The following is a 12177-nucleotide window of genomic DNA, read 5'->3' on the forward strand; positions in this document are numbered from 1 at the left end:
ATGAACCAATTGCCAGCCAGTTGCATAGCTGATATAGTGAAACAATCTGTATTCACACCTATGGCAAATGTGATGTTCCAGCGGAGCACACATACCTAATTTTGCTCTATGAAAGGATGTCAGTGAAAACAGTATGAGGAAGAACAGGTTCTCAATTGGTTTTAGTTTCGTTTAAAGAAGTTACTTTTAAGATGGTAACATTCTGCATTAAATGGCAACATTTTAAACTTGCTTTCCTTATGTAAGAGTCATTTATTTTCTAAAACACGCTAAACACTGACAACACTTTTTTTTATCATTATTATTATTATTATTATTTTTAGAAAAGCTCAATGCACACGCACACACACAATGTTATCTATTTATCAAGTTTAAACTAGTCTGGCAATGTTCCTGGAGGTTTTTACAGTTGTGCAATAAATACAAATAGAATAAAAATCATTATTTAAGGGTTCAATAATCTCCCTCCATGTGAATGATGGAAAGAAATAAAATGGATAGAAAATATGTAAGACGGCATTTGTTGTCAAGTGTCACCTCATTTGCAAAAGCTGCATGAAGAAAATATGCTAATTAAAAATGTGCTGCGGTAAGAAATTCAAAACAGGCCATTCTGTAGTGTAAAGTAGGCCTCCTACTGCGGAACAAAGACTTATATGGGCTATTCACAACTCTTGCGAGGAATATTATGCTGCGTATTTAAGTCACATAAATGATCCTCTCCTGATTTTCTGATATCAGTTATAACGTTTCACTTTGCATCCTTACATCAACAAGAGTGAAGAAAGCTACTTTCTGTACAAATGTAACTTTTTTTTTTTTTTAACCGTCCCAAAACTTGCTGCATTTTCAATAAGCAAAAGGCCAAAATCTCCATGGAGTCAAATCGTTCGACAAACAAAACCACTTCACAGCACGACAGCATTTTCTCGCTCTCTTTGCTCCAACTTAGAAGGTCATTATGGTTCTTTTACTTCAGCTGAAGATGTTTTCCGATTGCATATGGGCCGGCTGAGCATTCCTTTCGGCCAGGGGTGGGCAACTCCTTGAGGCCTTTTTAAGATGTCTTTCACCCCCACCACACCTGAATGAAGTGAACAGGATAGTTCTGCCTGTGAATTTATTTAGTACTGCGATTGTGAAAATGTTTCAAAGAAACTTTGTTGAGCTCATAGAATAATCAGTCAAACTTCTAATAAACCCAATGAGACACATTCATAGAGGTAACACACTCACTCACACTCACACACACACACAGATGCACGCATACTCAAAAAGAGGATTTGGCATATTTGTATGCACCACCTGCACTAAATTGCAAATTCAGCATTACGGTCAGACAGATTGGCTTCTTCAGCAAACTGGAGATAATTCCCTGTTTCCCCAACGGCATATCACATATCTCACCAACAAACACGCATGCAATGCTATGCAATGCAATGTAAATATTTTTTTTTAAGTGGTCACAGCTTTTTCTCGCTGCCTGCTTGACATTCCCCTCAGCTTTGGACTCTTGCTTTACTTAATTGGATGATAACCGCTTTTTTCATTGACAAAAGAGCAGAAAATCATCACTTTCTCCAAGGGGTACATCCGTTGCAATCCTTTCATGAATGACTCAACGTTCTCTCACTCTTCTCTAAACTGCTTGTGTGTTTACCCTCTCATCAATCAGTGCCTCAATCTGAGGACATTTGCAATGCTTCCCTTCAATATTTCAATCTCTGCCGGCATTTTGAAAAAGACATACTGTGTATGCCCGTTGTATCTTGCATACATCAACTAATTCTCTACATTTTCGACATAACCACATTGAACTTTGCATCACTTTCTTCTTATATGACCTGACTGGCCATAGCTTTATGCCCACAAGCACAATTGAATCATGCATAGAAAAAATACACAACATTTGAACAATTAAGAAAATTCGAATATATCTGTGGCACATGTCAAAACATCAACAACGGACAGACCGACAGAAGAATATGAATGCAGAATATCCCCGGTATGCCTCTGGTGGGATACAATCATCACCAACCAATATGCATCAGATAATGCTGATAAAGGACAAACATAACTTTGTCACACACTCACACAAGTATCAACATCGAAAAGGTCACTTTGCATATTGTATGACACCAATGGATGCAAAAACCTCGAGAACATTCTCTCATAATCTCTCATTTAATATCACGCGAAACACTACCGCAGCTATTTTTTATTACTGTGAGTCATTTTATGCTATTTGCATGCTCTTCTGCATTTTATGATATTCTGTTGTAAAAACAGATGAGTTGATCACAAAGACAAAATGACCACACCACAGCATATCAAGCCTGGAATTCAATATAACAAGGTAGAATTATTATGCAGGAAGGCTATTTTTGTGGCAGCATACGTCTGTATTTAGTTCAAAGTGAATCAAAATGTATCAAATCAGGATATACAGCAGCGACCCCCAAACAATCTGTCTGCACAGGGAACAAAAAAAAACAGTTGATTGCCACAGGAGAAGAACACACACACGCACACACACACACAAAAATATCATTACAAAATTCACATTATTGCAGACAACAAGAACAAAGCAGACAACGGAAGCTACAGTTTTAGGATAAAAAGACAAAACCGCAAGTAAGGAAGATGTACACGCATGCACACACAAACAAGCACATTCACCCCCCCCCACCCCCACTCACACACACACAAGTAAAAATCAACTTAAGCGTAAGTGACAACTGTTACAATTACTGACTGCAAAAAAGTAAAAATCACTTCAATGCACATTTGAGGATGACAAAGAAATGTAAAAACTAAAATTCCCAAACCCTAATCCCTATAAATTGATTATAGTAGCATCTCCTTTTCATTTTTGACACCCTATGTACTTTGTCCTTCCCTTTTCCGCCACTCGGCATGTTGGAAACCCTAAGTTTAACTAGGTTGATAGAAACACGCAATCAAATCAATAGATGAGAAGCGAGTATCACACACTCACCCACATGCCGATACACTTTCTTCATTTACCATTCTGAAGTCTTGTCGACACACAGACCCCATGAGAAATATCCAAAGGCATGGTTAGCTTCCTTGCAAAATTCAAACAACTCTGACAGCACAGGGGATAATTCTAACAATTTATTTTTACATTTCACACAGCAAAAACTATCAGGCAGTCTTAAATGAATCCCACTGGTTGCCATTATCTATGATACCAGCAAAGTATGAAATCCCTTGGAGATATTAATGCAGGATAACAAGAGGATTTATTGGGATAAAACCACCACAGTGGGCCAAAACAGTAGAGAGTGTGTTGGGATCATGTGATGGAGGATGGAAGGTTGCCAAGGTGTATAGAAACTAGCAACTTGCTCACCTTCAGTGAAATCATATTTATTTATTTATTTATTCATGGGAGGCTGACGGTGAAGGTTGGGGTTAACTGATGCATGATGGTTTTAATCAAAGTGAGTGCAGAGTGAAATTGCTGACTGATAGTCATGGAAAGGCGAGGCCGCATGCGGTTGGGTGCGTCCCTGTAAAAGATCATAAGCAGCATAAATCAGTTGCTTTACTGTTAAAATTGTAATGTGAGATGGAACTGTTTTATACTAGCTTCATATTGTAGTCGAGCAAATGTCCTTCAAGCCTAATGGAGAAACATTACTTGGGGTTCCATTTTATGGAACGATGAAGTTGCAAAACAATCTTGTTTTGGTGTGGAGCAAAGTCACATTAGTGTGTTTATGTGCAAGTAAAATGCAAGTTATATTCCTCCTGCAAAAGAACACATTTCTGTGAAGAAGAAAAATGTTAGTCTCTTATCTTTCCCAAAGTTTAGAGTGCACCCTGTGAAATTATTTTAGCTAGTGTGCACGTGTGTTTCTTTGATTTTTCCTTGTTAGACATTTCCATTACAGTTTCAACAATCCGACACCTAATATACAAAGCAGCCCCTTCAGTTACCTCACATTTTGAAGCAGCTCCACCTTGTTTATTCTGCCATTTTTAATGCTGCAGGACCATACTAAATAGAAAATAAACAGAAGAAATAGAAAACATTAAAAATGCTACCCACAGGCCAGTAGCAAGAATTCGCTCCCTGGGTTAAGTGTTTATTATAAATTGAAATAACAAGAAGATAAACAAAATTTGTACATTATTCTATTACTGAATGAAATTGACTCAAAGAAGCGTGACACGTTTGTGTCGCCCTCCAGTGGACTCAAACAAAACTACTACTTCGGGGGCATTAGCGCAGTTAGGTAGTGATGGGAAACTGAAGCTTCACGATGCTTCATGAGCCAGTTGTTTTATCTTTTGACTTCTCTAGATGGCGCTGTTGGTTTAAAGAATGGGTTTAATAAAAGGCAAGTCAGTGTGCTTTTAGCCCTATGTTGAAAAGAGAAGCCATCTTGAGGGCTAAATAAACAGCAAGTGTCTCATGAAGCATCTTGAAGCTTCATTTTCCCATCACTACAGTTAGGCGCATATAGTAGCTTCTTATCACTCATCTCACTAGTTCAGTAGCTGCTTACACCATATACACCTATTTGAAAAATTAAGATTGGTAAATGACACACGTATTTATATTCATATAGTTTGACTAATACATAATGGCACTTCACTGTGTTGTGTTCCCATCATGGTACATAGTTGTGTGTAGTGCTGAAATAAACGTCTGATCAATAATAAAATATGAAATAAATTATTTCCTTATCTAGTTCTGCATTTAGTAGAATTTTGTGCAAAATGTAACACAATATTAGGTATAAAACACAAGCTTTCTTGAGAATGTGTTTTTAATATAATGCTTGTGCAGGTGCATTGACACCTTGTGTTGATCAAAATGTAAACTGATGCTTACTTTTTTGCACAAGTATCTACTAAATTCTCCTGAATCAAAATCTAGTTCAAGGATTCTACTTCCACCAGTGATGTCACAACTTTGACATGGCTCTTGAACAATCACACAGTCTTCAGTATTACCCAACACACTTTTACGTGACATCAAGCCTCCTGACATCTGTTTGAAGAGTTTCTTTTTATTAAGAAGGCTATACCAGACGCATAATCACTGTACATTGATTTAACATTACCTTTACAATTAAAGTCTTCACTGAAATTACAGAATAAATATATGCACATTTTTCTTCAAATCTTTGTGTGAGAGAGAAAACATTAAAAGTGCATCCTACAAAGCTGTTAGTGGGTGATGATGAGGCGAGGGCGGGGGCAGGATCCAGAGGCAATTGCGTGGAGAGTGGGGGTATAACAAAGTGCATGGAAATATCCAGAAAACCTTGAGCGCCATCTGATAATAATATTCACAAATGTACCATCCGTGCGTCATTGGCGCATCCTTTAGGAGAAGCACCCTGATATAGACAGAAGTCCTAATTAATAGTAACAACCATAGCCATAAGATATAAAAATTAAATAGAACACTGAACTGTAAATGCGTTGCAGTATCTTTGTTCACAATGTGATGAATTGCAACCCCCCACCCCTCATTTTCCTGCACTGCAGCGAGTGCATGCAGCAAACTGCAGTTCATATTCATATTTGTTTTATCCTTCTTTCAATGATTTCCCATAGCCTTAATGTGCACGGCCTCCGGGTCTTTGTACAGCCTAGTGAGGGGTAGAAGAGGCAGAGAATAACCTTCCAATTCTGGGAGACGTCCTGCTCCCGTGCGTCATGGGAATTCCATAAACAAAGGATTTCATTGGATTTCAGGATTGTGGTGTATTTTTTTTTATTCCCCAGTGCCTCTCTTACTCCTCTAATGCGCTCTTCTCAGCTAGTAGATATATTTATATTATAAAAATAACAGATGCTGACATTGCTGGCTACTCTGAAAAAAAAGGCACTTGATTGAAATATCTGAGAACAGCCTCTCCTCCATAGTGATTTGGGCGGCACTGTCATATATTTTATTTCATATCATGCTGCCTTGTCCGGATTGACTTAATATTGGTTTTAGGTGGTTGTATCTTTAGGATAACAAAGAGACCATGTCATGCCTTTCTCCTCTGGGCTACAAATGTTAAAACCGATACGATTTTTCCAGCACTTCGAGGTAATCCGGCTTGGTTTGAAGTTTGGCCCTTAACTCCAGGTAATCGCTTTGGGACGGTTCGGGGTAGCATCCCTTCCCCGCCGTGAAAAGCAAAGTCTCCTTCAGCCGAGCATCCTGTTGCAAATCTGGGTACTGCATGCCAGGTGGGTGAGCATGTGCCACGTGCATGTCCTTTAATTTGGGGGCAGTACCGTAAAGGCAGTCCACAAAACCGACGGTCGGTGTGGGCCTTTGACTGTCAATGACTGTAGGGCAGAGCCCACCGTTCTCATGAAGCCCTGCAAAGTCGGCTGTGGTGTGGTTGACAGCGACGATGGTGTTGAGTTGAGAGTTGGAGACAGCCAGGCTCCACTCTCTTTCTTTCTCTAACAAGGTTCTATAGTTGCTGCTGCTACTGCTGCTGCTGCCATTGTCTTTCTTGGCTGAAAAGTGCCCTCTGTCTTCATCTGATGTCGCTGCTATCTCACCCTCCCGGGGCTTATAGATGGGGTTGTTACACATCTGAGTCACAGGGTGGGGGATGTAATCATAAACATGGCCATGGGAATGTGTGTGACTGGGATGAGTGTGAGTGTGCAAGCTGGAGGTTGGCTTCTCCAGTGTGCTTGTACTGACGGCGCTACTCTGCCTAGGCGCATCTTCAAAAATCCTGCACTGCATCTGGATCCCTGTCAGATCCACCTCTGACCGCTTCCTGAAGGGCAGTTTCTTCCGCCGACGGAGAACAAAGGCGAACAGCCCGGCTGCTACAAACACAGCAGAGATGAAGAGGATGAGGAGGCTGAGGATGAGGACTGACAGCGGAACTGCGTCTCTACCACCTGCCTCCCCCATTCCCGTACTCCCGGTGGTGAGGTCATCCCCACCAGGCTGAGCTGGCAACGGGCCTGAGGAATACCTAAGTTCCGGACAAAGGACTTCGACCTCTAGTGAACGCAAATCCTTCCCAAAGGCAAAATCTGGCGTCTTGCAGATGACATCTCCAACCACAATAACAGAGGAGAGCTTTTCCAGCCATTGTTTGAGAGGGATGATATCGCAGGAGCACTCCCAGGGGTTCTGATGAAGATCAATCTGGACAATAGAGGTCAGATGCTCCAGGACTCCACGCACAGGCAGGGCAAGGAAGTAGTTGTTGCGAAGGTTGAGGCGAGCGAGGTTGGTGCCAGCAAAGACATCATCGGGGAGGGAGCGCAGCAAATTGTCATTGAGAAAAACCAGCTGCAGATTCGGCATTAGGGAGAAGGAGTTAGGCTGTATCTCACGTATAACGTTATACTCGAAATAGAGGAGACTCAACATCTGAAGTCCTCGAAACATCCCGGGGGTGAGCCTTTCAATGTCATTGCCATTCAAATATAAACTTTTTAAGTTTGGCAGGTTGATGAAAGCGCCCTCCTGCACATAAGATATCCGGTTGTTGCCTAAATGCAGTAAATCCAAACTTGAGAAGTTCCAGAAATCAGAACGGTAGATTTTCTGTATTAGATTCCCACTGAGATATAATTTCTTGGCGTTGAGAGGCCTTGGCAGAAGGTCAGAGATGTTGTGAAAGCCTTTCTCCTTACAGTTCACCGTTAGGCCCAAGTCATTGATGTGAAGGTTGCAAATGCACCCTGCAGGACATATTATTGGGATTGGAGGTCTTGTCTGATAGCCGGCAATTGGGGGCTGGTTGATGCCCGGGTAAATGCTACGAGGTGTCGGAGGGTTCTTTGTGGGCCGAGGTCGTTTAGTGGGCTTTATTGCGGAGGACGCTGTGTTGTGAAAGGAAGAGAGCATGGAGGAAGGTTTGGTTGGCCACGTGTTGTCGTTGTTGAATGGGATGCGTGGAATTCCCAGTTTGGCCTCAATTTCGGAATCGGAGAGCAAAGGACAAAGCTCACTCCGCTTGATTTCCCGCAAGTCTTTCCCATGTAAATGGAATGGGTACTCACATGTTATCTCGCCGACCAGAGCGGTATAGGGAATCCGCTCCAACCAAGTCTTTAGTTGGACAATCTCACACACACAGTTCCAAGGGTTCTCTTCCAGCTGAATTTCCATCAAACTCCGCCCAACGTATTCCAGTGTCCCCTTATAGGGCAACGTCTTTAGTCTGTTCCCCCTAAGGTCCAAATGTGTGAGTGAAACAGACCGGAAGAGATAATTGGGGAGCACAGGAATCAGATTGTCATTTAGTATAAGCACTCTCAATTTGTGTAGGTGCCTGAATGCACCACTTTCAATCCTTTTGATAACATTGTAGTCTGCCTGGAGATACTCTAAACTCTCCAGTCCGAGGAATGTGTCATTCCGGAATATCTCTAGTTTGTTCTCATGTAGGAAAAGCCGTTTGAGTATTCCCAAGCCATTGAATGCTCCAGCGTGTATATCTTGCAAGGCGTTATTACCGAGATTGATAGATATGGCATTGTTGAGATGGAGGAAGCTGTTAAAGTAGAGCTTCCTCATGGAGTTTCTCTGCAGGTTGAGTTTGAAAGGCCGGCTCCATATCTGAGCAATCTGGCTCACATTTGTAAATCCTTTGCTGTCACAGTGCACGTGGAAGATGCCCTCTTTGACCTCGCAGTAGCAGGGCTCGAAGCACGGCTCATCGATCTCCTCCGAGTCCTCTAGTAATGGGATCGGGGTGGTCCATCCCAAGGCTATGGTGCTCAGCAAGGTAACCCACAGCATCCTCGCTGACACCAGGTGGGTGAAGTCTGGGCTCCAGGAAGAGAGCCACTTCACAGCACTGCAACATGAGATAAAAAGGGAGAATGAAATGGGGGAGAGAATGAAACAACACACACACACATACATGCACAAACAAATCTAGTAAAATAAAGTTCAAGGTGAAAGACGTGGCCAGAATACGGCTTCATTAGTTTCGATGGGATAGAAAAGTGCTTGGAAATGAACAACAGCAAATGATAACACTAGAGACTACTTGAGATCTTGCTGGGTATTTCAAACTAAATTGGCCGAGTACACTTGGTTCGGTGGTGCGATATCCATGCAAGAGAAACAAATCTGTCGTAGAGTTAGCATCACCGAGCAGACCCAGGTCCATTTATAATACAGCAGATATGATTCTAAGGTCGCAATAAATCACCTCAGGGATGCTTATCGCTATGAATAAACAATGGCAACAGCAGGTGGGTGAGGTTAGCAGCAAGAGGAGACACCGTCCCCCTGGTCTATTTATTACATAACAGGAGACTCGTCACCTTCTTCTTAAGTAATGAGAGGAGTGGGGGGGAAGCTACGATGGCGCCAAGGGTACTGAATTAACTTCAATATTCACCTTTTTTTTTTTATAAATCCTTAAATATATGACAGTCCATGATTGGTCTAGCTACTGCAAGCTACTGTATCTAAGAAATTAGAAAAACATACAAAATGTAGGAATAAAATTATGACAAAACTAAAAAGAAAATTATATACTATATATATATATATATATATATATATATATATATATATATATATATATATATATAAAACATAAGTGGTTTCAGCCTTTATGATCTCACTCAAAACTGAAAGTGAAATTAAATTAAAACAATTTTAGGCAAAAATACAATCCTTTTTTGTCTGTAAAAAAAGAAAAAAATTACACAATCCAACACACGAACACACGAGCGCTCCTAGAACACGCTTTCACACACAACCACGCGCGCGTTTTTCTCTGCCCTTATTGGCGGCATTTGTCTGTTGTTCAATCGAGAAATGTGAATTCTCAGAAGGGCTTTAGCTACGTTTGAAGTAAGAACCACGTTTTAGGATACAAAATGATAAGATATAGGAGGGGGAAGGCATTTTTATTTTTAAGTACTGGCGATTTGATAATAACGTAAAATGCGTTTTTTTTCTGTCGTCCTAGGCACTTTATTTTAAAAATCACACAAACGTGATGTTCCGTTCACTGACTGACACGCGCGCAGAGAGTGAGCACTGTCCGTCCAAATGTGGGTCCTGAAAAATCCAGAGAGGACTTTGGCGGAGCAAATCCTCTGTCCGTGGTTCTGATTCTTTTTTCAAGTGAAAGGAAGACATTAACAGAGAGAGAAAAATTGTAGGAACGTATTCCCCCGGAAAAGACTCACTCACAAAAATAACAATAAAATAAAAGTCATCCAATTCTGTGGCCTTGCTCCAAAATTAACTGTTTTCTTCCTCTCTTCATTGTGCGTTTTCTCAGGATTCCTCGATATCCATACTAAATATTTCTTTAGCGCAGATTTGTTTGTTTATGAGATAAAACACAATTTCTTGCTTAATTTGAAGTCATATGCGTTGTATCAAATGGGAATACATACTTAGTTTAGAGGGATTCCCACTTCTTCATCCTCCTTCGGCGTGTTCTGTTGTGGCCCGCAGCGTCCTGTTCACTGTCCGATGCCGGGCTGCGGGAGTGAAACAGCACCAAGTGCAGGTGAGGAAATCGTTCGAGAGCGCATGGACGATGCAGATATGGAAGCACAGAGAGACGACTTCATGAGAATGTGGCACTGATTCAAAGTCAAACGGAGCTACACTTCAGTCAAAAATTCTGAATACTTTATACTAGAACGTAACAAAAGGTATTTGAATTAGTCCTGCCAAATGCTCTCTTTCGCTGAAACGACTGAGTTCAATCTAGCAGAGAGCTCCGCGCTCGTGAAAAGGGATGCCAAGCATAATGCAGCAACATTTGGCCGTGGCGGATGTGCTGAAAAGAACACGACTATTCCACAATCATGTCAGAGGTTAAAGTTGACATTGATGCATGCAAAAATTCACAAGTACACACACATTGTAAAGGTAGTGTCTTACTGCAAAAGATCTGTCAACTCACCGTAGGTTTGTGCTGCAGCTGGGAAGCATTGGGAGAAATAATCCCAACAATAAAACAAAAAAACAAAAACAAATAAAACAGGGGAGCAATACTTTGAATGCTGTTAGTTTTCTCTCCCTTCCTTCCCCATCTCCTGTTCTCTTTCTCCTTACCCTCTCCTCGTGGCTGAGGCTAAAGGAGAGGAGGAAGAGGAGAGATGAAGACGTGAGAGGAATGTGAAATCTCTCCCTCGCTCTCCGGTGACTCTGACACTCTCCCCTTCTTCTTCCCACTCTCCTGTGTGTGCTTAAAATGCAAGTCCTCGACTCCAGCCTGTCCCGCTTCTTCTTCTTCTTCCTCCTCCTCTTCCTCCTCCGCCGCCGCCGCCGCCTCCCGGGTGAGCGCGCACGACGACTGCGCAGCCGGGTGACAATTCTCTCCTCTGGACCGCGTCCTCGTTTCGGTTGGAGCAATAAGTGGCAGGAATGTAGATGAAATTGCTCAGCTGCTTTTATTTAGTTTCATTTGCCCCCCGCAAGCTGCCTCGCTTTCTTTTCCACGCGTCCAAAAAATGCCTGCTGTCGTGCGTCACAGGAGTGATGAGGAGGGACTGAGCCAGCCGGGGAGGTGGAGGTGGAGGGAGGGAAAGGGTGAGAGACGCAGAGAAGAGAGATAGAGAGTGAAAGAGAGGAGGAGGAGGGGGAAAGAACCGTTTGGATTCTTGCGTGAGAAGGAGACGTTTTAGAAATAAATAAATAAATAAATAAATCGTAATACGTTGTAAAGTGTGGGTAAGACCGGCAGACCTGTGGATGCCACTGGAAGTGGAATGAGACATTGTTCTATTTATTTAACTCTTGAGAGTGGGTATTCCGTATAGTTGGCACTCCATCTAAATTCGCCCATCGCTTCTATGGTGACGACAGCGGGTGGCCACGACTATTTAAAGCAAGAAGAGAGAGGCGTGATCGCACTTGGTGCGTTTTATTCTCCTCCCTCGATCTGCATGCCTTCCCGCGTCTCGCCTGCAGCGGGCAACACGCGTCCATTCTTTGGCAGCAGGAGCAACGCGAGCCAAAGCACAAACTGAGCTGAAACAACGTCACCTCTACCAGCTCTGCAAAGACAAACGTGGCATCGAGTATCCCTTTGATTGCAGATAGCGGAGGCTAAAGTACTCACATTTGTACTAAGGTGAAAGTACAAATACTCTAAAAGAAAAAAAGACCCTGTAATGATTCAACTTATTTACAAAAAAGTAAAAGTTAAAAATAAATAAATAAAACAGACTGTG

At 42.0% G+C, this 12177-nt stretch overlaps 1 protein-coding gene across 1 annotated transcript; it reads right to left on the bottom strand.

Moving 5' to 3' along the window:
• Positions 1-4784: 4784 nt before the first annotated feature.
• On the bottom strand, positions 4785-11747 carry slitrk3a (SLIT and NTRK-like family, member 3a). Its single transcript, XM_088301062.1, has 3 exons — positions 10905-11747; positions 10387-10473; positions 4785-8819 (listed from the first exon to the last, which is right to left on the bottom strand). Exon 3 carries the CDS (start codon positions 8759-8761, stop codon positions 6050-6052), a length of 2712 nt encoding a protein of 903 aa, XP_088157188.1. The 5' UTR covers positions 8762-8819; positions 10387-10473; positions 10905-11747; the 3' UTR covers positions 4785-6049.
• Positions 11748-12177: the final 430 nt, after the last annotated feature.

This window comes from Idiotropiscis lumnitzeri, chromosome 7 (genome assembly GCF_059441095.1).
Source record: "Idiotropiscis lumnitzeri isolate Australia: NSW breed Sydney's pygmy pipehorse chromosome 7, RoL_Ilum_1.0, whole genome shotgun sequence".
NCBI lineage: Eukaryota > Metazoa > Chordata > Actinopteri > Syngnathiformes > Syngnathidae > Idiotropiscis > Idiotropiscis lumnitzeri.

What these genes read in the sequence shown, in the direction of transcription:
- slitrk3a (XM_088301062.1), bottom strand. Translation starts at nt 8,761, where the DNA reads ATGCTGTGGGTTACCTTGCTGAGCACCATAGCCTTGGGATGGACCACC.